The 22,886-nt window shown below is 39.2% G+C and overlaps 1 protein-coding gene across 2 annotated transcripts in view; it reads right to left on the bottom strand.

Annotated features, from left to right (window-relative positions):
• Positions 1-11,478: 11,478 nt before the first annotated feature.
• The window catches only part of LOC145996096 (cytochrome P450 6k1-like), a 33,864-nt gene continuing 22,456 nt past the window's right edge, over positions 11,479-22,886 (bottom strand). For both annotated transcript variants that reach the window (XM_083132355.1, XM_083132354.1), the window contains exons 2-5: positions 19,085-20,081; positions 17,477-17,701; positions 16,034-16,285; positions 11,479-11,815 (exon numbers count right to left, since the gene is read on the bottom strand). In XM_083132355.1, coding sequence (XP_082988481.1) covers positions 11,643-11,815; positions 16,034-16,285; positions 17,477-17,701; positions 19,085-20,024 — 1,590 coding nt within the window. In that variant the 5' untranslated portion in view covers positions 20,025-20,081 and the 3' untranslated portion in view covers positions 11,479-11,642. The remainder of the gene's footprint in view (positions 11,816-16,033; positions 16,286-17,476; positions 17,702-19,084; positions 20,082-22,886) is intronic.

Raw genomic sequence — 22,886 nt, 5'->3', positions numbered from 1 at the left:
TTTCTTGTTATTTACAATCCGACACGATTTATTCATTAGTTGTGTTACCTCTATGCTTGTGCAGAATACATTTGTTCATATATTAAAAATCAGTAGTGGCGATTGGATGAGGGGGGCGGGGGCAAGAACAACTTACTTTTTTTTTGTAGACATGCATTAAGAGGCCATAGCGCAGAGGCAAAAAGTAGCAAAAATGTGGGGGTAACTGCCCCCTCCACGTCCCCTTAATCGCCTACGCTGTTGGAAATTAAAAAAATATGTGTAGTTGTTTTGAATTTACCATGTTTACATGTAAACCAATGTCTGAACCACAGAGAGGGGAGAAATGAAGGAGGGCGGGCGATGAACAACTCTGGTGCGACGGAAGTTTGATTTCCTCTAATAGAGATTTTCGGCGGGTCCGAACTAGGGATGCCCAGATCCGGATCCTAAATTTTTTTGGATCCAGATCCGGAATTTTTCGGATCCGGATCCGTTTGGCCATCCCACATGAGCGCTTCTTTGGAAAGTAAGAATGTGTTTATAATATATTGTTACCTGAAGTGGGGATCTGAGCCCCGAAACCACGTAAATATGGCATAGGAAGAAACAGGGGGCATAGGGCCCCTCTATACACCTGCCAAGTTTCATGGAAATCGGAGGGGGACACAGGGGTCAGATCCCCACTTCAATTTGTCCTCATCTTGACATTTGAGGGGGGTTTTGCCCCCTAGAACAGTTTTTTAGCCGAAACAAAAGAAACACGTATTTCTTCCTTTGGGCCCCTCTATACACCTGCCAAGTTTCATGGAAATCGGGGGGGGGGGACACTTATATAACCTCCCTTGTTAGTCTTACACTTTATAATTATATAACACTGCATATATTATAATGTTTCATTTTAATGTTTGAAACTGTAACTGTAGAACAATTGTATAATTTTTGTATAAACATTTCTATCTTTTTAATTGTGTTAAAGGTTTCATCCTGGAATGGAATGTCTCACATTTATGTGTGTTTCCATTTCCATTAACCTACATTCGAATGAATACATATTCGTTTCAATGGCATTTACAAAATCACCTCTGACATTTTGTGTTAAACAAGTAAGATTATTTTTGTTCACGAGTGTGTTAGCCGATGCGTAGCAAAGTATTTTAGGAACAACACCTGAAAAAAAAATCTTGTAGGACTAACTAATGAAAAATTTCTTTGTAATCGAAGATCATAATACCTTTTAAGGTGTGGTAATAATATAATGGGATTGAGATACCAAACTCTCGGATCCGGATTTTGCGGATCCGGATCCGTTTGGCCATCCCTAGTCCAAACCCACGCTATAAAAGACCCTGTTCCGTACCCATCAAGGCGATAAAATATTAAGATGAAATGCGGTTTTCTTTCTCCGATTAAGCTTTCACCGATTAAACTTTCATCAAGGCTTTTGCCCCTCCCCCCCCCAATCAGAGGGTCTGCACACGCCTATGGACCGAAAGTGAAGTATTCTGCATTAATTAATGGGCTCAATAAACATGGGAACAGGAAATGAAAGAAATGTAATTCCTACCTTCTGGTCCTATTACCCGAAAATGTTGCTGTCGCCTATCTGTACCGTCTCGTCGTCTGGCTTCAAACATACTCACCATATTCAAACGAACGGTCAAGGGTGACATCTCTACTCGCGGCTCGTTCATCTCCGTTGCGTAAGTGCTTGGACACTGAAGTTAATCTACACGACCTCGAGAGATGGAAGGAGCAGAGCACACAGAGAAACAAGCTGGTAGACGGTACAAAGGTCACTATTTATATTTTGAGCCTAACAATGAAAAAACAGGAATTTGGCATTGAAAACTGCTTTATTGTTTTTCGAAGTATTCTCCTTTATGGTCAATACACTTTTGCATTCGTTCGAACCATTTGTCAAAGCAGTTTTTCCAATCTTCTTGCGACACCTCCATAATATGGTTTTCTTCCGCCGACGAAAATCATTGTCCACGCAATTTATTCTTGACATTCGGGAACAAGAAGAAGTCATTGGGTGCCAAATCAGGACTGTATGGCGGATGAACCATCAATTCGATTTTTTGACTGTTCATAAAGTCGGTTGTTAGATGAGATGTGTGACAGCTGGCATTGTCTTGATGAAGAATGATCCGACGGCGTTTGTTTGTTTTCCGTATTTGACCGAAGACCTCTGGCAAACAAATTGTTGTGCGTTCTACGTTTCTCTAAAGGCACAGTTGCCACATGACCAGTTTTCCCGAAAAAACAGGCGACCATTTGTTTCGATGTGCTTCCCGCGCGAACAACTTTTGTTGGATTGGGTTCATCTTGAAACACCCATACAGTCGACTGCTGTTTACGTTCCGGCTCATATGCATATATCCATGATTCGTCACCTGTTACAATCTTATATACGTCTTTTGAAGCACCACGATTGTATTTATTGAGCATTTGTTTGCACGAATTGACGCGAGCGTCTTTTTGAGTTTTTGTCAAATTGTGTGGGATCCAACGAGAACATACCTTTCTCACAGCTAAATGATCATGTAATATTTTATATATGTTGGTGGAACTAATGCCTATGGTTGCCTCAATCTCACAGTATGTCACATGACGATCTTCCAGTATTAGGTTTTGCACAGCATCATTGTTTTCTTGAATAACAACTGATTTGGACGACCTTCGCGACGGCCACGATTAAATTCGTTATACCAGCGTTTCACAGTGGCAAAGGATGGGGCTTCATCGCCAAATGTGGAAGTAAGTTGATCAATGCACTCTTGTCTTGATAATCCACGTCGAAAATCGTAAAAAATCATCGCACGAAAATGTTCACGAGTTAATTCCATTTTATTGTTGTCGCACAATCTCCAAGGCAACATAAACAACACAAATCAAGCTATTGACAAAACATTTGATGTACGTTATGGTCAATAATGCCAGACGATTCCGTGCAAACGTCAAATCGCGCCTAACTTCAATCAGTGTTGCCAAGGCTCAAAATATAAATAGTGGCCCTCATATGGTTGAAGTCCCGATTCGAACTCCACTTTACTTGATAGAAAGTTCCAAAAGATCAGTTTTCCTCCGACAACCATGCGTGAAGTTCAAGTGGAGCTCAGTATACCTTCCCCTCAACCCTTTACCACCATTAGCGTCCGTTTTAGGAACTGATATTGCAGAGTGATTTTCTTTAAAGATTTCATAACGTGAGTTAATGAATGGATTTGTAAACACTGCATGTGAAAGCGACAGCAGCGCTTTGCCGAAAAACAGATGCAGGCTCGAAACCAGATAAAGTCCGGTCGGCTTCCTTTCGAGCTGTGTCAAAGATGTCGAACTGGTGTTCGAATCAGGACTTCAATTTTAATGGGGGAGGGAGGGAAAGAGAGGGAGGAGACAGGTGTAGAGAAGCAGAAAAGGAGGGGGAGCAGTGGCGTGCCCAGAATTTTCAAAAGGGAAGGGGATTACGTAAACTATTGTTTTTAGTAGTCAGCCCTAATTTGGCATCTTTTCCTGATTTGAAGTTTTTTTTTTAGGAATACTCAGCCAAAGGGGGTTATGACCAGGGTGGATAAAAATTATGATTTTTATTAAAAATATCATTTTTGATAATTTTTTTGATTTAAATCCGATTTTTTTTATTTGATCGATTTTTTTAATTTTTTTCTTAGAAAACGCGCTTAAAATTGCTTGTATGTGTTCCGTCAACGTACATCTTTTTTATAGAAAGGCTTTTTCTGGTAAACGGACCTGTAAAATGATTGAACAGTTTGATTAAAGAAATAGAAAATTATATGTAAATATATATCCTCTTTGCTTCTGATACTAACCCTACTTTGGAAAAGTTTCTTGAGTGTGTTAATGAAACTATAATAATTTCAGAAACCCTTCTTTCAGTGAAAATAAAACGTTTTGGATGTACTACAAGGGTTGGATAAAAAGTAATGGCAACACTGGTATAATTGCTAATAGACTGTATTCGCAGACGAGCACGTGTTACATTCCTTCAATGTAATCGCCCCCCCCCCCCATCTCTACGACCTTCTGCCACACGTATGGAAGGCGTCGTACACCGTCAGCGCGTCCATCTCTGTCGATGTCCCGCAGTGACCGCCCTATAGCACGTATGATGGCTTAGCGCGTGTCGTAGTGCTTCCCGCCCAGTGGTTCCTTCATTTTGGCAAAAAAAGTCGTAATCACACGGTCTCATACCGGTGAATACGGCGGATGTTCCAGTACCTCCCACTACCAGTTATGCAGGAGCGCCGTCACAGTGTTCGCAGTGTGACACTTTGCATTGTCAAGCAGGATGATGGGACACCGTGCCAGAACGTGCCGTCGCTTCCTTCTTAATGCGAGACGAAGGTGGCGTTGCAAGAAGGTGCAGTAGTAGGCTGCGTTGACCGTCTGCCTGAGAGACGTTGTTCTTCTTGCCTAAACATATTGTTAGGGCGCTTGCACTCTCGTCCTCTGCTTCAGAGCACTGCTGTTTTTGACTGAATAACATACAATCGCACCCCACTCACTATACTTCCTCGTCTGACATTCCTTTATCAACCACGAAACGGTTGTGGCGCTGTGACTCGCCCCTTTCACGGGACAGCAGTGTTGCCATTACTTTTTATCCAACCCTTGTATATAATTAACTTAAAATATCTTGTGTAGTCCTTGTAGCAGAATTTTTGGCGATTGTTTAAATGATAATTTGCAAAATATCAGCTGCAATGTTTATTTAGAGCTTAATGATAATGACACTATTTACGCTTCAACATGATTAGTATTTTGTACATTTTTCTACACAAAATGTTTGTTACTTTTGCCTATAAAAATTATTGGATTTTGAATCAAGAGAAATTTAAGTGTGTTTACAGTTTACATATCACATTTTCCTTTCGTATAAGCTTCACCCCATTAGTACATATACTTTTTCTCTTGCTCATAGAGCGTAATAAACATCATTGAATGATTCCAAGATTAATGTACTTCCACCAATAGTGATTATGATATCTTATAACACCCATATAATATCGTATATTTTATTTAAACAGATAGATAACTTTATCGATTCTTGGCTATCAGAATCCCAGACAGGAAACAGACACTGAGGGCCGGTTGTATAAACATCACTAACTGGAGATCAGATTTGACCTACGATCCGGTAGTGAACTAAGTTCAAGCTTCTCTCATGTTGTACAAAGCTAACTGTCGATTTGTCGATCTTAGATTAAATCCTGATCTTGGGTCAAAGAAATATGTTTGGGAACGTGGCAAATCCAGACATGTCGCTAGTGTGCCTGTGATGTTGCCAATTGTCCAACACTGAACAGCAAACATTTTAAAGTCGGTTTCGGAAAATGCATGTATTTAATATTTGAATAAAGAATAAATCTGAGGTGCTGGATGTAGTAAATATTCGAACATGTTGCAAATTTAGTAACATCACGTAAATTAGATACTAAACGGCCATTTATTGCTTGTGTACGTTCCACGTGGATGATTTGTCCTTGACAACGAAAGCAACTCTCGGTTCTCGGTTGCAAAGGGGAGAAAATATGCGTGCATAAATATAATTTTTTTTAAAAAAGATGTATTTCTTTTTAATGCTAGAAGAGATATAACAAGTTTCTCATACTCGGATTTGGAGGTATTGATCATGTAAGGAGATGTTTATTACATTTATTTTGTGATTACACGACAACATGTTACAGGTGGACCATTAGTTCCTGTAAGCAATATACGGAATTTTCCTTGCACTTGAATAGCCTACGTTGTAAAATGTGTTTGCTTTTTCCGAATGGAAAGAAATATTGAAACAACAGTGGCGCTTGTCCTCTCGGATGTAAATTATGCACAAAACAAATAATATTCGAAATAAAATATGTGTCATTTATATATCGGGAGGAGAGAAAGCTTTATCAACTAAAATGCAAAGTGCTCGGTTCATAAAGCAGTAGATATATACACGACAACCAAAGTTACATGATCTGTTCCATTCTGCGGACAACATTGAATTGCAATAACACTTGGCTGGATGCAGTAAAACGAAATGGTAATATTTTTATACTCCCTCTTCATCCCAACGCAAGTTTTACAAAGTTATATCAACAAGAAAATGTAAGGGGGTATATTTTCGGTTTGTATCAACACTCGATTGTTCTCAAGTTACTTTTCTCAGATCGTGTAATTAAACAATGTTACAATATGCTCTTGCAGTCATTTAAAGCAAATTTCAAGAAAAAAAATACATGGTATTTCAAACAGTAAATACCAATGACGCACGATATATGGAAAGAAAGAAAAATGGAAGAAATATTTACCATTGTTCACCTCGTTGTGCATGCTTCTTCTTTATTATTATGAAAACAGGATTTTATGAATTGATCCTCCCGTCTTGCCGCATACGTTCACTTGCAACACATTTTACAAGCAAGTATTCGTTACTAGAGCCATGTTACAACAGCTGAAGTACGGTCAATGTCTGCTGATCGGAGAAAAATTGCGGATCAACTTTGATCGCAGGGACTGAATCTCAGTTCAACTTTTATACGACACATATTCAGAGTTCAGCGTGACTGCAGATTAATTTTACTGGCTAATCGAGGATCAACTGTTTTATATAATCGGGCCTAGGAATTGAAGGATTGCTGAGTAAAGAATCTATCTTGATGGGTCACTCGGTGTAATAAACAGATTCAAGGAAGTCCGGAATTCATGGCAGCAATCCTTGGAGGATAATTAGTGTGGATTCTGATGGTGAGGGAGAGATAGAAAGTGATTACACCAGAGGGACAGAGCTGTGTTTGAAACCTCTTTGAACCGCCGACACGCTGTTGGGAAAAGTCAATTCTACGAGCCAATATCTACGAAGAACATCAGCTCCTAGTTGAAACAGGTAATTATCCAATCATTATGCCGAAACAATCTTGGGGAGACTAAAATCCAATTTGAGTGTATTGTCACGGAATGCTATTCATTAACAACCTGCGGGAGTTAAAGACGCCAAGCGAGTATGAATGGTGAATAGAGCTGTCGCCATCCAAGGGACATCTGAAAGTCCCTGGTTCGATCCCGTAGTTCCTAAGGGAACGATGCGTGATGGAGTCGACGGATTTTCATTTATTTTAAATAAATGAAAATACGCAGTCATTTTACGGTGTTTTGCCTCTAGAGTTTTACCACGCCGATTTTTTTTTTGTCTCGTTTCAATAAATATTTAGCTGTTAACGTGGACAAACATATATCCATTTCGACATCTTCAATTTTGCAGTAAGTCGTTTCGTCAATACTAGGTATTAATGTTTGCTCAATTCCAAATTCTTAGCCATATTTACACAAGATTAAATTATAGAATCGGTAAAGCTTACACGCGAAATTCGGTTCATAATGACAAGATTAAATGTCGAGATTTTATTTTGATGAATTGGATGACACGCTTGATCAAATTACAAACCTAGCTGAAAAGACTTATTTATGTACATTATTCTGTAAATTATTTCTTTAAAGTGATTTTTTTTTAAAAAATCACCTGATTTAAATCGAGATTTAAATGAATCCACCTTGGTTATGTCCTTCACCAACCCACCCTTGGGAAAGCCACTGAGAGGGACACAGGTACAGAGAAAGCCAAACTAAGGCCGTGTCCCAAAGGTGCAAGACCGTACTTGAAGCGAACATCCTCCAAGTATGGTCTTGGAGCGCGGTCTTCAAGTCGTGGACTGGAAGTGTCTTTGGAATTGTACTTCGACTGCAGCGCCAAATACAATCAGTAGATAAAACTGAGAACTCTTTGTTTTCCTCGCCATTTAAACACTTGTTTTTCACAATAGAAATCACACAGCATTTTCAAATGCTCGTACACATACATTTCCACACATTAGAAGAACTATAACCAACAACTTGCTGGCCAATAACGTATATCTATCTACCTGTGTCGCTGGCTTTCTACCTCCGTGATTTTAAACAAATGAATAACGAGTGCGGAAATCATGTGATCTAGTCACCAACCATCTGTACTGCACGCTGTGTACTTGCGACCTTCTGTTCTTGGCGCTTTCGAACTGTACTAGGTGACTTCACTTCCGCCAATACCTTACTTCAAGTCTGCACTTTGTACCTTTCGGACAGAGCCTGAGACGGACATACAAAGATCGAATAAGGCAGAGAACGAGGTACTACAAAGAACGAAAGAGTACGCCATTGGTCTTCACTCCAGTTATGGGCCTCCCAGATGGCGTACTGGTAACGTCGTCGCCTTGTAAGCAAAGGGTCCCGGGTTCGATACCCGGTAGAGGCACATTGTGATTCGGATCCCACTTTAAAAATTTAGGTCCAGTCCCGATTAGCCCATCTGTGCATAAATTGGTCTTAATGATTCAATTCGCTCCAGTTATGGTCACCATGCAATTTTCCAGCCGTCCAAGCTACTTCAATTCCTTCCACGCACAACTTGCAGCTATTCCAAGTTGAGTGTGACGTCATTTCATGAATTCTTAAGTGAGATGCTCTCCCTTCACTCTCCCACTCCTCTCTAAACGAGTATCCTGTTACGTCACTGTATACAATTGCAAATGTGTATTTTTACGATGCGTTCTCAATTTCGGCAATGAAATGATTGCAGGGTAAATTGCTCCAGTGTGTATCAGGGTTGATTATACAGGGTGATTCATATAAAACTGACACATTTCATTACCAATGCATGTGAACATATTAACCATTACATAATATGTAAAAATGTCCTCCTTCCCCTCCACGTCGTTCCATGTTCCTTGCCATTCGTTGACGTATGCTGTTGTAAATATGCGTGGTTTCTTTTACATTAAGCACACACAGGAGATGTACTTCGTAGAATTTTTCAATGCAGGCTCGACCAGGACTCGAACCCGGGTCTCTGGCATACCGTGCCATTGCTATGTTCTCCTTCAATTCTTCTAATATCCTAGGGCGTAGAACTTACAGTTTTTCATTAAGGTAACCTAACAGAAAGAAGTCTTGGGGTGTCAAATCAGGTAATGTCGGTGGCCACAAGTTTCAGAAAACTATCCGGTCCTCAAGTAAAGTTTGTATCAGCCGCCAAGGACTCATTTGATGTATGGCAATTGGCGTCATCTTGTTGAAAATAGTCTTGAAGCAGTTCTAAGCCATTCAATTGCTCAACAAACACCGTGAAAATTCGTTGCGTGTACTACTGTATCTTCACAACGACCGATGCAATATGATGACGAAAGTTACCAAATAGTGCACAGCTGAACATTCTCTTGAGGATGTATGTGAAACTAACACGAAGTAAGCAAAGGAGCATGGGCGATGCAAATCCTGCCCCTGCGTTGCCAAACGTGTTGCGTTTCTCAGCACCTTCATTCAGTGCTAAGTGTTTATGTCATCTTAAAGGGGGAAAACCCTGCACAGCGAAAGCAGAGACGTAACGTTCTTTGCGGGGGCCTGAGACACAAGCGAAGAGGAAAAAAAAAGACTTTCGACTTTATTTCGAGAGTTTGCCGGGGTTTTTCCAATCTTGGTTGAATTAAAACATACTGCGTTCGATCTGTTCCTATATAGTTATTCGTGGCAGGAAGAGAGTTATACAACCCGCGGCGCAACAGGATATTGAGAGGCCGGGTCTACCTACCACCTGCTCCTACTCACTCACTCTGCCGAGGTGGGAGATCATCAAACCAGTGATTCGTGGTCAGCACGACAACCCCCCAGTCGTTGTTTAGGTTCCCGTGACCGGGTTACGCTACTCATTCGTAGCTCTCCAATTTCCTCACGATGGTGGGTGGCCACACAGGCCGAAATCTCAAGAGAAAAGTTGTTACGCTTCCTTAAGGAGACTCGAACCTGCGCGCGTCCCGCAAAGCAGAACGTCTTAGACCTCACGGCCATGGTGTACGACCAGGAAGAGAGTTGAGTGTGGAAAATATGGTGGTTGATGTATAGATAGGAACAGGTTTCTGAATATATGCTTGTTCTACATTAATAACTGTGAGGAAAAGTCTGCGTACACATTGGCTTGTGTTAGAGTTGCGGAACCAGTATGTGTACCACATTATACTAACCACAACACTAATGAGTCCAGGTTATTTCTTCAGAATAGAAAACCCAGAATCTTGAGTCTCCAAGGGGCCTGTGAGAAATGGGAGATGACCTGGGTAGAAGCTTACAAACAAGAGGTTCTGGGTTCGGATCCACTGTTAACTATAAAGCGATTTCGGTAGCTGGCCTGAACCAAATGAAGGATAGGTCTTCCCGATAGGATACAGGTTACAGTCACCTTAAAACTATGCGGTTCAATGTTCTTTTCTCGGTGGGGGACAGACATATTTTCGTGTTTCGGAACCAACTTTAAATTGTTGGTTCAGTTGTGATTAACCTGTATGTTCATAAAAGCAAATAGTGAATTTGATTGATTGTTTATTTTACTTCGCTTTTCTGACACTTTTTCCTAATCGCAAAGATGAAGATAATGAATGAATGAATCTGAAATTTTGGGTGCGTCAGCACTTAGTTTGCACCCGTCATGTTCTACGGGGTCCAACCCTTACCATAACTAAAATATAATGTCGGGCGGCTAAAATATTCTTACTTGTGGTAAAAGCTGAGACAGTAAAGGGGGCCCTCAGCACACATAAGGAGAAAGCACAGGACAACACACACACACACACACACACACACACACAGCCCTACGAGGATCATACTGGCCGTAGTTCCAGACGCCAGAGCCTCGTTAGTCTGCCAAATGCAGTCCAGTACGTGAAAGGGTCGCCCTTACACCTCCACCAAGGACATATTTAAGGCTGGTTCAGGCGGTCCAGACCTCGCCCCTCGAAAGATTTACCAAGTACTAAAATTAAATAATGAAAATATACGTATTTAAGATTTGTTGTTTAGTCGATGGCTATTTCCGCCGAAATTACTTGAAGGCAAGGATTATATTGGGATCATAACTTTGAATGACAGTACCAAAGAAGACATGTGCAAGATCTATTACAACTTATAATAATATGAATAATATATTAATCATGAACTTTACTTTTCGTAAACTGGATCTAACATTCTCATTGTTGAAAAAATATTCAATTCCTTATGTATTTTATATTAAATTCCTTAATTTTTGGCGATCTAAACTATGTATCTCATATATGTAAGCTAGATAATGAATACGTGCTGCTTTATCTATTCTGACATTGTATTTTACCTACTCGTGTAATGAAAATACAATATCAATTAATATACATATTTAATTGTTTATTTAAATTATTATTATTATTAGAGGCACTTGGTTCGGACCCCCCCCCCCCCCGAAATATATTTCTAGATACGTGCCTGACCCCGACAACGGAAGATTTTATGTAATTGATGAAAGGTAACTCATAAATAATACCCACGCTCAAGCCAGAATTGGACCCCTGGCGCCGTAGCGCGGTGTGGTAACTACACCGCCACGAAGGTCGGTTGTAAATAAAGCGTAACCAGGTTTTGCAATAACATAAAGAATGGTAATTCACTGTCATTTTATTAGGAACTAGTAAGTAACTATAAAGTGCTCCGCAGAATGAAGAAAGGAGCAAGCATATTTCTGAATAAATTTGAAATTAAAGCGTTGTTGAAAGTTTCATATTTGGTAATGTAACACACCAAAAGAATCTCCGTTGTTGGAATCATCTGTCGCTTCTTCGTGTAAACTTCAGCCAAGTTCCGCCTTTCCCTGCTGGGAAAAATGATTTTGGGTCAAACTCGAACGGGATGCGAGTCTTCTCACTCGTGTTGACGTCATACTTGGAGAGTAGGCTCACCAGACAAACTTTCGACTGCATTTGTGCGAAACGCATACCTGAAAACGCAAACAGACGGGTCATTTTCACACTGATCTATTCACACGTGCTTATTTGAAGTACAACGCAACTTTTAGCAACAGGAAATACACATGACGTAGATGGACTCCACACAGTGGCGTGTGATGACATTTTCCGTTGGGGAAGGATTACCGAAAAATTAAGAAAAACCAAGAATTCATTGCTTCTACATGGTACGATATACTGAAAAAAAATGCACTCTAGCTGATACTGTTTCCTTAACTCTCTAAGAGGAAAAATGAATGACCTGGCGCTGTTGTTCATTTTTTCGAATTTCAGTTGGTCTGTTGTTAAACGTATTTAATGCAACAGATGATTGAAACAATCTTCAAGATTTTCACACATTGCCAGATTCACAAATCCACTTTGGCACCATGTAGTTCTTTCCGTAGTAAATAGTAAACAATGCCAACACTAAAGTTTTTGAAGCAAACAAATAGAAATTCATCCGCCCGAAAAACAGTAACTTTTCACCTAGCAAACCGCTTGATAAAAGTGTGACCGCGGTCAGCGAGTTTTACCAACTCTATTTGGCGGATCTGTCCATGGACACCGAATGCCCTTAAACGTTTATTTTCACATAGAATATGTCATCCGTATGTCAGAAATCATATTTTTTATTTCTCCTGTGTTTTGAAACTTTGAAATTTATATTCATAAATAAATTATAATATAGCTTGGTGGATATGCTACATCATATAGTACAGTATACAGTACACTTGGACACTTAATCGTGCAGTCCGCAACACTGAGGACATCAACAGACTGAAGCGATGGCACTTAGGCTTTCTTTTATCCCTTGCCGATTGGATTTGCCTCCACACAACGTACCCTCTGATTGGATCCTTCAAGGTCCCCTGTTGATTTTTCTGGCCCTTGGTGGCATCGCACGCTACAGACTGGCCAGGGTGATGTTACGCAGGTGTTTTGTCAACACGCCGCGAGAGAGTGTTGATGGTCTCATATCGGAAAAGGTCGTCGAACCTTGGACCTGTTAAATTTCACCCTGGATAGAATTCCCGAATTCTTTCTAAGCTAACTCCAAAAGGACCACAGTTCTTGTTTTCATTAAAATACATGAAAAACTGTACTTGTAGGATACCTATTTTTTAATGTGCCAATATTATTCTCTGCTTGAATCATATTAAATAATGTTTTGCAACATGCAATCAATTGCAATATTAATATATATTTTGATCAATTAGTACCCTCATAGTCTGTGGTGTATCATACACTCTAAGATCCATTATTTTGAAATTCGAACAAAGTGAGATAGTTGTACTTTTTTGTTTGGCTTGATTTTTTATATGTTGAAGTAAAACTGTCCCACCACTTTTCAAGGCATGATCTGTTCCATTTGGAACAAAGAAACGGAGACGAAAGGACTGTTACACTTTCTGATAAGGGAGGAAGTGTGATAATTTACATTGACATTTCTTAACATTTTGAAAATTTTCTTTCTCGAAAGTTGGACGAGGCCCCTATGATTTATAGTTTCCATGTGTTAGTATATACTGTATATCCACCTACAAGATAGCATGCTAAGATTTTTCTACCCTTCTGCTGTTTTGAGATAAGCCTAATTCTAAAGTTGCCGGTTTTGCAATTTTTGAGTATTTAAAAGATTATATCTGCTAACAGCATCATAATACAAGTAATGTGTTATATCAGGTAGCTTGTCCTTACGGTGAGCTTCAATGCCCAGTAAACAACATTTTGGGGTAGTGTTGCTTAACCAAGACATTAAGGGCTGAAAACAGACAAAAACTGCATTTTGGTCCCTTTTCGTTGTCGCCTAACATAGAAAGCAACAATGCCCCATAGAAAGTTGTTGTTTTCCAAAGATACAGCACTCCAAACTTACTCATATTTCACTTTTCATGATAAACTGAGGGTATGACCTTGAACTTCATTTTCTTCAGGGGAGGGAAATTTTTTTTCAGGGTTTCAAAATTGTACAATATTCATTTCTCATGACCTACTTCAACATAAAAAATTATCACGGATATCAAGAAATACAACTATACAAATATCACTTTTTTTGTTCGAATTTCAAAATAATGGCTCTTAATCTTCTCCAGAATGGCGTAGTGATAACGTCGTCGCTTTTTAAGCAAGGGGTCCCGGGTTTGATAACCTGTGGAGACAAATAATTGTTCGGATCCCACTTTAAACTGTAAGTCAATTCTCGATTAGCCTATTTGTGCATAAATTGGACTTAAAACAGAAACCCATACTCCTTCTTCGTAGATGATGATCAGTAAAGAGCAGTATGATGGTTATTGTGTGTTCATTGTTGTCATATCCTTTTCAAAATACTGTCTTGCTCGTATTTAATTCAATTGTTGAGTTGAATTGATTCTTGAGTTCAAAGTTTGCTTTCTTCCAATCTCTTTCTAGGACTATGAAAAATGTAATGAAGTCTGACAAGTCAGCACCAAAAGTAAAGTTTAGAAAAAAATAAGAAAAAAGTATAATTGGAACATAATAATGGCATCAATAGCCTAGATCAGCGGTACTCAAACTTATTTCTCATTGTACCCTTTAGTCGTAAGTAAACGTCTAATGAACCCCCACCATAGGTTTCTCCGAATAGTGGGTTTTTGGGGATTTTTTTTTTTGCCTCTGATTGGTGAAACGCTTTTGCTAAGTTGGAGGCAATAGAGCAAAATTGCATTCTTGGTGTATGTGGAAAGATGGTCAACAAATAAACACTAAAATCCTAAAGTGTAAATCACCAACCCCGAGACCTTCTGTAAACAAACCGTCTCACCGGTTCGATGTATCACTGAACACGGAGACCTTCCCGCACGCATAGAACTCGTCATGTTCTTGCTGTTCACACGAACCTAACCTAACCTAACCTATGTTATAAATTATCATTATGTACACAAATATCTAAGCTCATTGAAAGTTACAATGCATATTCCTACAAAATGTTCACACTTATCTTGCCTTTGCTATGTCACCAAGTTATTTTACGAAGTGCACTATATTTGGCGGAACAAAAATCGTTATTAGGATGCTTGTGAAAGTTTCCAACCGTAATAAATTTACGAACATTTTTTGTCTTATTTTGATCATCATCATCAATATATTTATTGGACTTACAGCATTGCATATGGCTGTTTATGCCCATTATATATTTTATTTACATAAGATACAATTCACATAAAATCTACAAACAAATTTCAAATACACTCTTATCTATATCAAACCTTAGAAATATACATTACCATGTTATATAATTTTGTCTAAAAAAAATGCAAGTAAAATATATTCAACTCGAATGGAAGAAGGAAGCCAAATTTATGGGAAATGATTACTGGTGCAAAGAGTTAACCATAAAGGTGAAGCAATAAGTAAAAAAAGAAAGAGCATTGGGTTTAAAGTGAGACGTCATTTGCGGCAGCGTATCCCATACTGCAAATTGACCGTTGTTTTACCTTAAGTAATGAATCCTGTAACAACGCTGGATTTTCGTGTGGATTATTTTACTTCTATGAGTTTGCAATGGTTTCTGCATGCACGTGGTTTTGTTTACAGAAGGCCTCAGGGTTGGTGATTTGAGCTTTACGTTTATTATTTTATTGGGAGTTCCTGCGTTTACAATCTTTACGATTAGTTGTGAAACACGTATGCTAAAAAGAATATATTTTATCCGAAGTTGTTGGAAAAAAGCAAAGAACAAAAATAAGTTTGTAAACACACTGTCAACCACAATTTTGGAGTTTTCAATTGTAAATCCTCAGAGTTTCTAGCGAGAAGGATGTGCCTGACACAGTTTCTTGATGTCTGGTTGTGCACTTGAAACTTTCAAGCGGAGATTCGGCTTTAAATTCAGTCTATTTCGGTACACCAAAAAATGTTTTCGTGTGGGAATTATCGACATTTTTCTTCCGAGCTGATCACGTACTCCCTTCAAGTCGTTCATGTACCCCTGGGGGTACGCGTACCACAGTTTGAGAACCACTGGCCTAGATTACCTTTACTGTTGTTTATTCTATGATCAATAATATTACAAATTCAATAAGTCTCCATACTGAATGATTGATAGGTGTTTATATGGAATCCACTTCGACCCCTGTTGGTAGTTGTAGATTGAATATCGTAACATTTAGAAGGTTAAATATAAATATGCCACTGTGCCATTATGCATGACTACACCTAAAGTTTTCTTTAAAGAACTAAATTACCAATGCACATTCGAGGTCCCTCGCCGAATGGAATGTAAACGTACGGATGTCGCTTCTTCTTGTTTTCCTCTGTGAATCTATCGGGGTCAAACTTCTCTGGGTCTGGATAGAACCGTGGATCGTGGTGCATGGCGTGGATGGGTATCTGCACCACCTGCCCCTTCTCCATGGTGACATCGGTGTCTGGGATGGTGTAGGGTTGCGTACAGACGCGGTCCGTCACTGGTAGAGGCGGGTATTTCCTCAGAACCTCTGGTTGGATGGTGAAACAACTTCAGTTAGTTCAAGCATAGCTAATGGAAACCGCATACATTGTACAGGATGGGTCAAAAGTCCAGTTACATAAGGATTTAGAGTATATCTTCAATGTGTGCACCTTGAACATCAATACATTTGCGCACGCGATGTCTCCAGTTCTCCAGAACCTTTTGCAGAACGTCCGGCATAATCACGCTGCTCATTGCACAATGCGTTCCTTCAGATGCTGGATGTTCTGAATTTTAACTGAGTAGACGAGCGCCTTTAAGTGACCCCCAAAGAAAAAAAACTGATGGCAGGTCTGGAGACCGCGGTGGCCACTCAACGGGACCACGATGACCGATCCATGCACCAGGAAACAAGACATGGAAAACTTCCTATGTAACCTGATTTCTTTACTCATCCTGTAGTATTGCTGTTTTGTGTTATACATTGCTTTTGTTTTATGTTATATATACGTATATATATATATATATATATATATATATATATATATATATATATATATATATATATATGTACATTACTAAAGCACATGCTGATTTGCTTTAGTATTTGTTTACCGGGGTGATAGTGTAAAAGTGGAAAAGAACTTCAAATAGGACCTGGCAGCTACAGCTATTGATACTGAAATGCATTGATTTCAATTAAGAATTCATAATTCCCTTGATTTTTTTTCTTCTTGAATTACTTATTTACCAGTCTGATGATATACCGGGATATTGTGAACTGGTTTGTGACTGCAGTCTATTTATGGAAATAGTTAAACCACCCATGAGAGCAGGCTCGTAGCCAGAATTTTATTTAAATGGTGGTCATCCCTTATCAGCAGCCGCCATCTAAGGGTGAAAAGGTGGAGGTAGGATCCCTGAAGATGAATTTCTCAGTATATTACAGGATTTTTAATCCTGCTATTTCCAAAGAAACATTTTTAGGATTTCGGTGGGGGGGCTTCATCCCCTAGAGTCCACCCCTGGCTACGTGCCTTTCTGAGAGTAATAGCAACCCTTCAGAACGAGGTGCATACCCCCCTCCCCGAATCATCTCTTTTAGCTCTAACTTTAGAGAGAGAGGAACAAACCACATATTTCTCTCTCTCTCTCTCTCTCTCTCTCTCTTATTGTTTCCTTCTCTACGAAGGAGGAAAGAAAGAAAGAAGACGGAAACAACATTATATAAGTTTACCTGAGACCACTCTATCCAAAAGTTCTATGTCGTGCATCACGCTTTGGTAAGAAAGTTTCCCATCCGCATTCTCTAACGCCTTGTCTATTTCTTCCTGCAGTCGTGTTTGTAGTTCTCTATTTAGTGCCAGTTCGTAGAGGGCGAAGTTAAGCAAGGTTGAAGAGGTTTCAAAGCCTCCAACAAAGAAAAGCAACACTTGGGCGGTTATATCGTCATCAGAGAGCTCTGTAAAAGAAGAGAAAGAATTTATTCACCTAGCTTAGAGTCAATAAAAACAGAAACAAAGGCTAAAAAAATAATTGTTAATGGACATGATACCATCTTGGATACTAATTTCAACAGAAAGTTATGAGCTGATGATAACAGTTCGTCCAACCACATACATTATTAAAATTAAATTAATTCCCAACATTGTAAATTTTACCATATCTTAGCAAATTCTCCATATAAGAGATAAAAAATAGCAGTAAAACCAAATCAATTTAAAAATCAGGAATGGTATACTAAACTTTACTATGTAAGCAATAATTCAACATAAATTACATAACGTTTTACACAAACTAAAGGCTTGAGAATATTAAGTTGAATAATAGAAATAATAATAAAGCTATTTCATTAAGCAATTTGTTTTCATGTATAATTTGTTGTTTGATCTATCCCTACTCCAAATGTTTTTTAAAAAAAATGCAACACGTGGATTTTATTGGGGGAGTGAGTAATATGTAGATATGATCAGGTCATGCTTTAATGCGTGGGGGTATAATATTTAATAGGGTAGGAGGTTTCTGCAATATATAGCTTGTCACGATTTGTGTCAGATGTTGTTTCTATCATGTTAGAGGTAGAGTTCTCAATAACAATAATCTTCTCTTAACAATCAACTTTTCATTGAGTTTTGACACAAATAATGCAGGAAAAGGTGGTAATATGAAACCCTGCTGATAATATGGAACCCCTAAATTTCTGAAGAACACCCAGCTGCAATCTAGCGATTAAAGTTGTCACTTTTAGTTTGTCATTAAGGTCATAGGCAGATTAGCCTGTACGTGGAATATCGTATGTTCAAATTTGGAATGGGTAGCAATTAGAATAAGAAAACTCAAAAGTACCAGATGCTTACAAACTGAGCATATAGTTCATGCAAAATAGCTAAAAAAACAAAGTGGGGTTCCATTTGCAAGCATACGTATTATTGTTTGTGTGTGCGTAGTACTACATAGGGTCAATTCAGTGCTGGTTTTTGTACAAATATTCCCTGAAATACAAGTAGATAACCACTTGGAATTCATAGCTGTGTAACCGGATTCAAATCCCGACCTGGGTATGGGTGTCACTTCATCAATTTCATCATTTCATCACTCATCACAATCTTCGCGATTAGCCAAAAGTGACAGAAAAGCGAAGTAAAATAAACCTAATCAATCAATCAATTCATAGCTGTGTGATGAGTGCCATTCGAAAATTGGATAAGATACTACTTGAAGATTATTGGACGCAAGCTGGCCCAATGATTAGAGTGGGATTATGTGCATTTATCATTTTTAACAGATATGGATGGGTCTGCCATGTTGGATTAGTTCAAGGACTAACAGATTAAATGCTGCCTACCTAGATCTCCATCTTCACTCGACTGAAGTCCGTTCTTTTCCGAGTTGTCCTCATCGTCAACATCAACTTTACCCAGCTTCTTCAGCTTCAGGAGCAAATCTATGAAGTCATTCCTCACAATGCGACTCTTCTCGCGCTGATCCAAAGTGTCCTTCACCACTTTCCGGAAGAAATCCACCACGTCCTGATTCGTGAAGGCCACCCTGAAGGTCTTGGAGAAATTCGGGAAGGACAGGAGCAGGAATATCTTGATGCTATCGAGCAAGCTGAGCGGACTGGTCAGCTTCCTACCCATCTCTCTGAACTTCTCCTGAGGATTCTGGATGGAGTTCACATTGATCCCGAAAGCGCACGTGGCTATGACGTCAGTCGTGAACCTGGCCAATAGATCCCTGACTTCTACAGCCTCTCCCTTGTCCACAGCACCTTGGATGTACCTATCAAGCTCTTCTGCGCAGTCACAGACTAGGTGGAACATTTTCTTCATCTTCCCGGACGTGAACGTAGGTGTGAGCTTGATCCTCATCTTCCTCCAACGTTGACCTTGAAGAACGAACAACCCTTTTGCCTGCAGAGGATCAACCTCTTCGTCGATGAAGGTGTCGTGGTCTACGAAGTGCGAGAAGTCCTTCACGAACATGGCTTTTATGAGATCCGGATCGCGGATGAGGTACATGGGTCTTTGGAAGAAGTATATCCCTCCGAACTTATGCCCGTCCAGCTCGTCATACGCTTCCTTGAACGAAGTGCTGAAGTCTTTGACTTGCATGGCGCTGTCCTTTATGTTCCCGAATATCAAAGATGGCTCCGCGTATGGGATTCCTCTTTTCTTCCAGTAGTTGAGCTTATGGGAGAGATACAAGTACAATGCAGCTACTAATCCAAGCACAAGGGCGAGGATGTATGGAAGACATTGCACAAAATAGCTTCCAAGGCCCATTGCGTACCTGTGACTTCAGCAGATCTTAAATTTCATCTAATTTCCTCTGTCTTGTTTCTGAAAGAAGGTCAGATAAATATACATAAATTGCTTTAGGTTTAAATCGTGAGCATGCAGCTGATTCAATGATAACACTATTAAGCATGTTTAATAAAGCACTCAAAATTCTGATCAAGGCAGAATTTATTTCAAATAAACACACAATAAACGTGGTTCGGAGTCTGAAGAAAATCTTGCTATCGTAACGTAGTTTTAATACGTCAGGATCGAACCAGAGACCCTAAGTTGTCTCTTGGGTGACGTAGCTATTCATCAGTCATCTCCTGGAAGTTATTACTCGCTTGGCCTAATAGTGAGATGTGCGAGAGATCACGTTCAAAGGAATGGCAAAATAATTGACTTGAAGTGGGTTTTATACTCTTCACGACTGAATCGATATGGACAGTTAGGAAGAGGATCTTACTTGCCTCCCGTTTGGATGACGATTATTGCCACAGATTGTCCTTTCAATAATGTCACACATCTGACCTCCCTGTCATATTTCACTCCACTCCCTCCTCACTGTCCAAAAACTGTCTCTCAGCTCCCACGTTCTCCTCACTATCCACACTCATCGACTCCCGCTTTTCACCATCAATACTCATCGACTGACCCCTAACGTTTGTGTAATTTCTTATGCATTCCTTTGTCTGCTTCTTGTTACGTTAAGAAAAAACAGCAAACTTGTCACTTTTACCCAACGCCTTAGGTTGAACCGTCACGTTTATTGTATATTCATTTGACAATAAATTCTGCCTTGGTCAGTCAGTATTTTAAATCTTTTAGCTAATCCAATTGTTATTGGTTAAATTTTTTATCTTTGTCCGCATGTGTTTGTATGTACAAGAGAGGTAGTAAGGAGAATAACCTGCATCCATCACAAAACACAAGTGTCGACATTATCAAGTTGGCCATTTTAACATATTAATGATTTCAAACACACTATTCCTTGCTGCAGTCACGTATCAAGTATCATCAATGTCAATTGTAACGATGATTAATCCCTGTTAACACAGAGAGTGGCAATAAATTCACGTAAGAGGACATTTATTAGCTTGTAAAATTAATAGTAAATCTTTACGAAACAGTTTATTGCCAGTGAATGTGCTTTGTTATCAACAATGAACAAATTGCTGCTGATACGCTTAACTTTGATAGCTTGTTATTCAACCCACTATATTCATTATAATGTATTCTTTAAAAGGAAAACCAGTAGTATTAAAATTTATTGGAATAACTCCAATTCTTGAAAGCATCTTTAGTTACAATATGAAGATGTGGCTAAAATTCGATTTTTTCCGACTTTGAAAGTAAATATTTTCTTATCCACTATGTAACATATGGAGTATATACCATTGTGTTCACTGAATGAAATATTAGAAATGAAGCAAACAGTTCTAGAACAGCCATTCGTTTGGAAGTTGTCACCCAATTTCTGAGAACCTCCGATTTTGATTTTCGGGGCGGGGGGGGGAAAGGTGGGGAATCTTGTGAAAATACTCTTACCAATTAGATCTAGACCTCAACAAACATTATTTTCCCTAATTTGATACGGCTTCGTCAAGAAAGAAAAACAACTCAAAAATCAAACCTCTTCTTACAAAACTGAATGTCTTGACATTTCCGATTAAATCTCCTGCAGTAACTGGTTTGAATTTCTTTATTTTCTTCGGTTCTCACCTCTTTTATTCTTTTGAGCCTGGAATGTTTCATAAATGTTTATTTCTGTGGTTTTTGAAACTCCCATAGAGTTTTTTCACCTCAAGCAGCAGAAGAGATTTGTTATTATTTATATTTTTTTCCACTTGATGCCATCTATTATCATTTTTAGTAACCATTATCGTATTGTGTTCGCCCGTAACACTGTATGCAGTCGATGATTGTGTCGATGAACGTTTTCCACCTCTACGACAGTGTGGAAGGGACACCGGTCCTAAACTGTATTCTGTGAAATTTTTATGGATTGTTTTGGTTGATTAAATAATTAACTTGGATAATTTTTACCATTGAGTTAACAGTGAGAAGTAGTTGAATATAGAATGAAAGACGCAGATGTGAGGTCCTAAGTTTCCTTAGTAGAAATTGCTATAGAGACACTGAAGAAACCAACGGAAGTGTTTTGAATTCATGCACAGAAGGCTAATCGAAACTAGACCTACAGTTTAAAGTGGCATCGGAACGACTACGTGCCTCCACCGGGTATCGAACCACGCAGCCTTTGATTACAAGGCGACGACACTACCACTACGCCTTCTGGGAGGATATTAAAACTCGCGGAAAAGTTGATCCATGATTGATTGTTAACATTCGTAAAAGAAACTCATTTTTGGAAACAACCTTTAGGCAAGAAACAAGTTAGGAGTTGTTTGATACGAGTGAGACCTTTTTTCAGTTGCCGAACCGCCCCCTAAAAGTTAATATCCAAAATAAAAACAAGGGAAAGGGTTGTTTCAGTTCTGATTCAAATTCTAATTGGTCGTGATAGCATGATCTATCGACAACAATCCTAACAACATACACAACAGTTGGCGGGCATAAACTCCAGTCAGAGGCGCCAACTTAAGATAAAATGTGTCCTTCTACGTGATTTTTTTAGGGGGCATAAAGTGCCTTCCCCCCCCCCCCCAAGTCGGCGCCTATGACTTCACTTTCGTTACACAATGTCGAGAACACCTGTAAGCTATATATTTTTAAATTTCTACCTTCCTCTTTTTTTGGTAATCATCACAGATTATGTTTGCTCTCTCTCTCTCACTCCTTTTTCTTTCGCTCTCTCTCTCTCTTTCTTTCCATTTCTTTCTTATTCTTCTTCATATTCCCCCT

Source organism: Lepisma saccharinum, chromosome 12 (genome assembly GCF_977018435.1).
Source record: "Lepisma saccharinum chromosome 12, izLepSacc3.1, whole genome shotgun sequence".
NCBI lineage: Eukaryota > Metazoa > Arthropoda > Insecta > Zygentoma > Lepismatidae > Lepisma > Lepisma saccharinum.
Note: the sequence above shows the minus strand (reverse complement) of the source record. Positions and strands in the feature narration are given on the sequence as shown.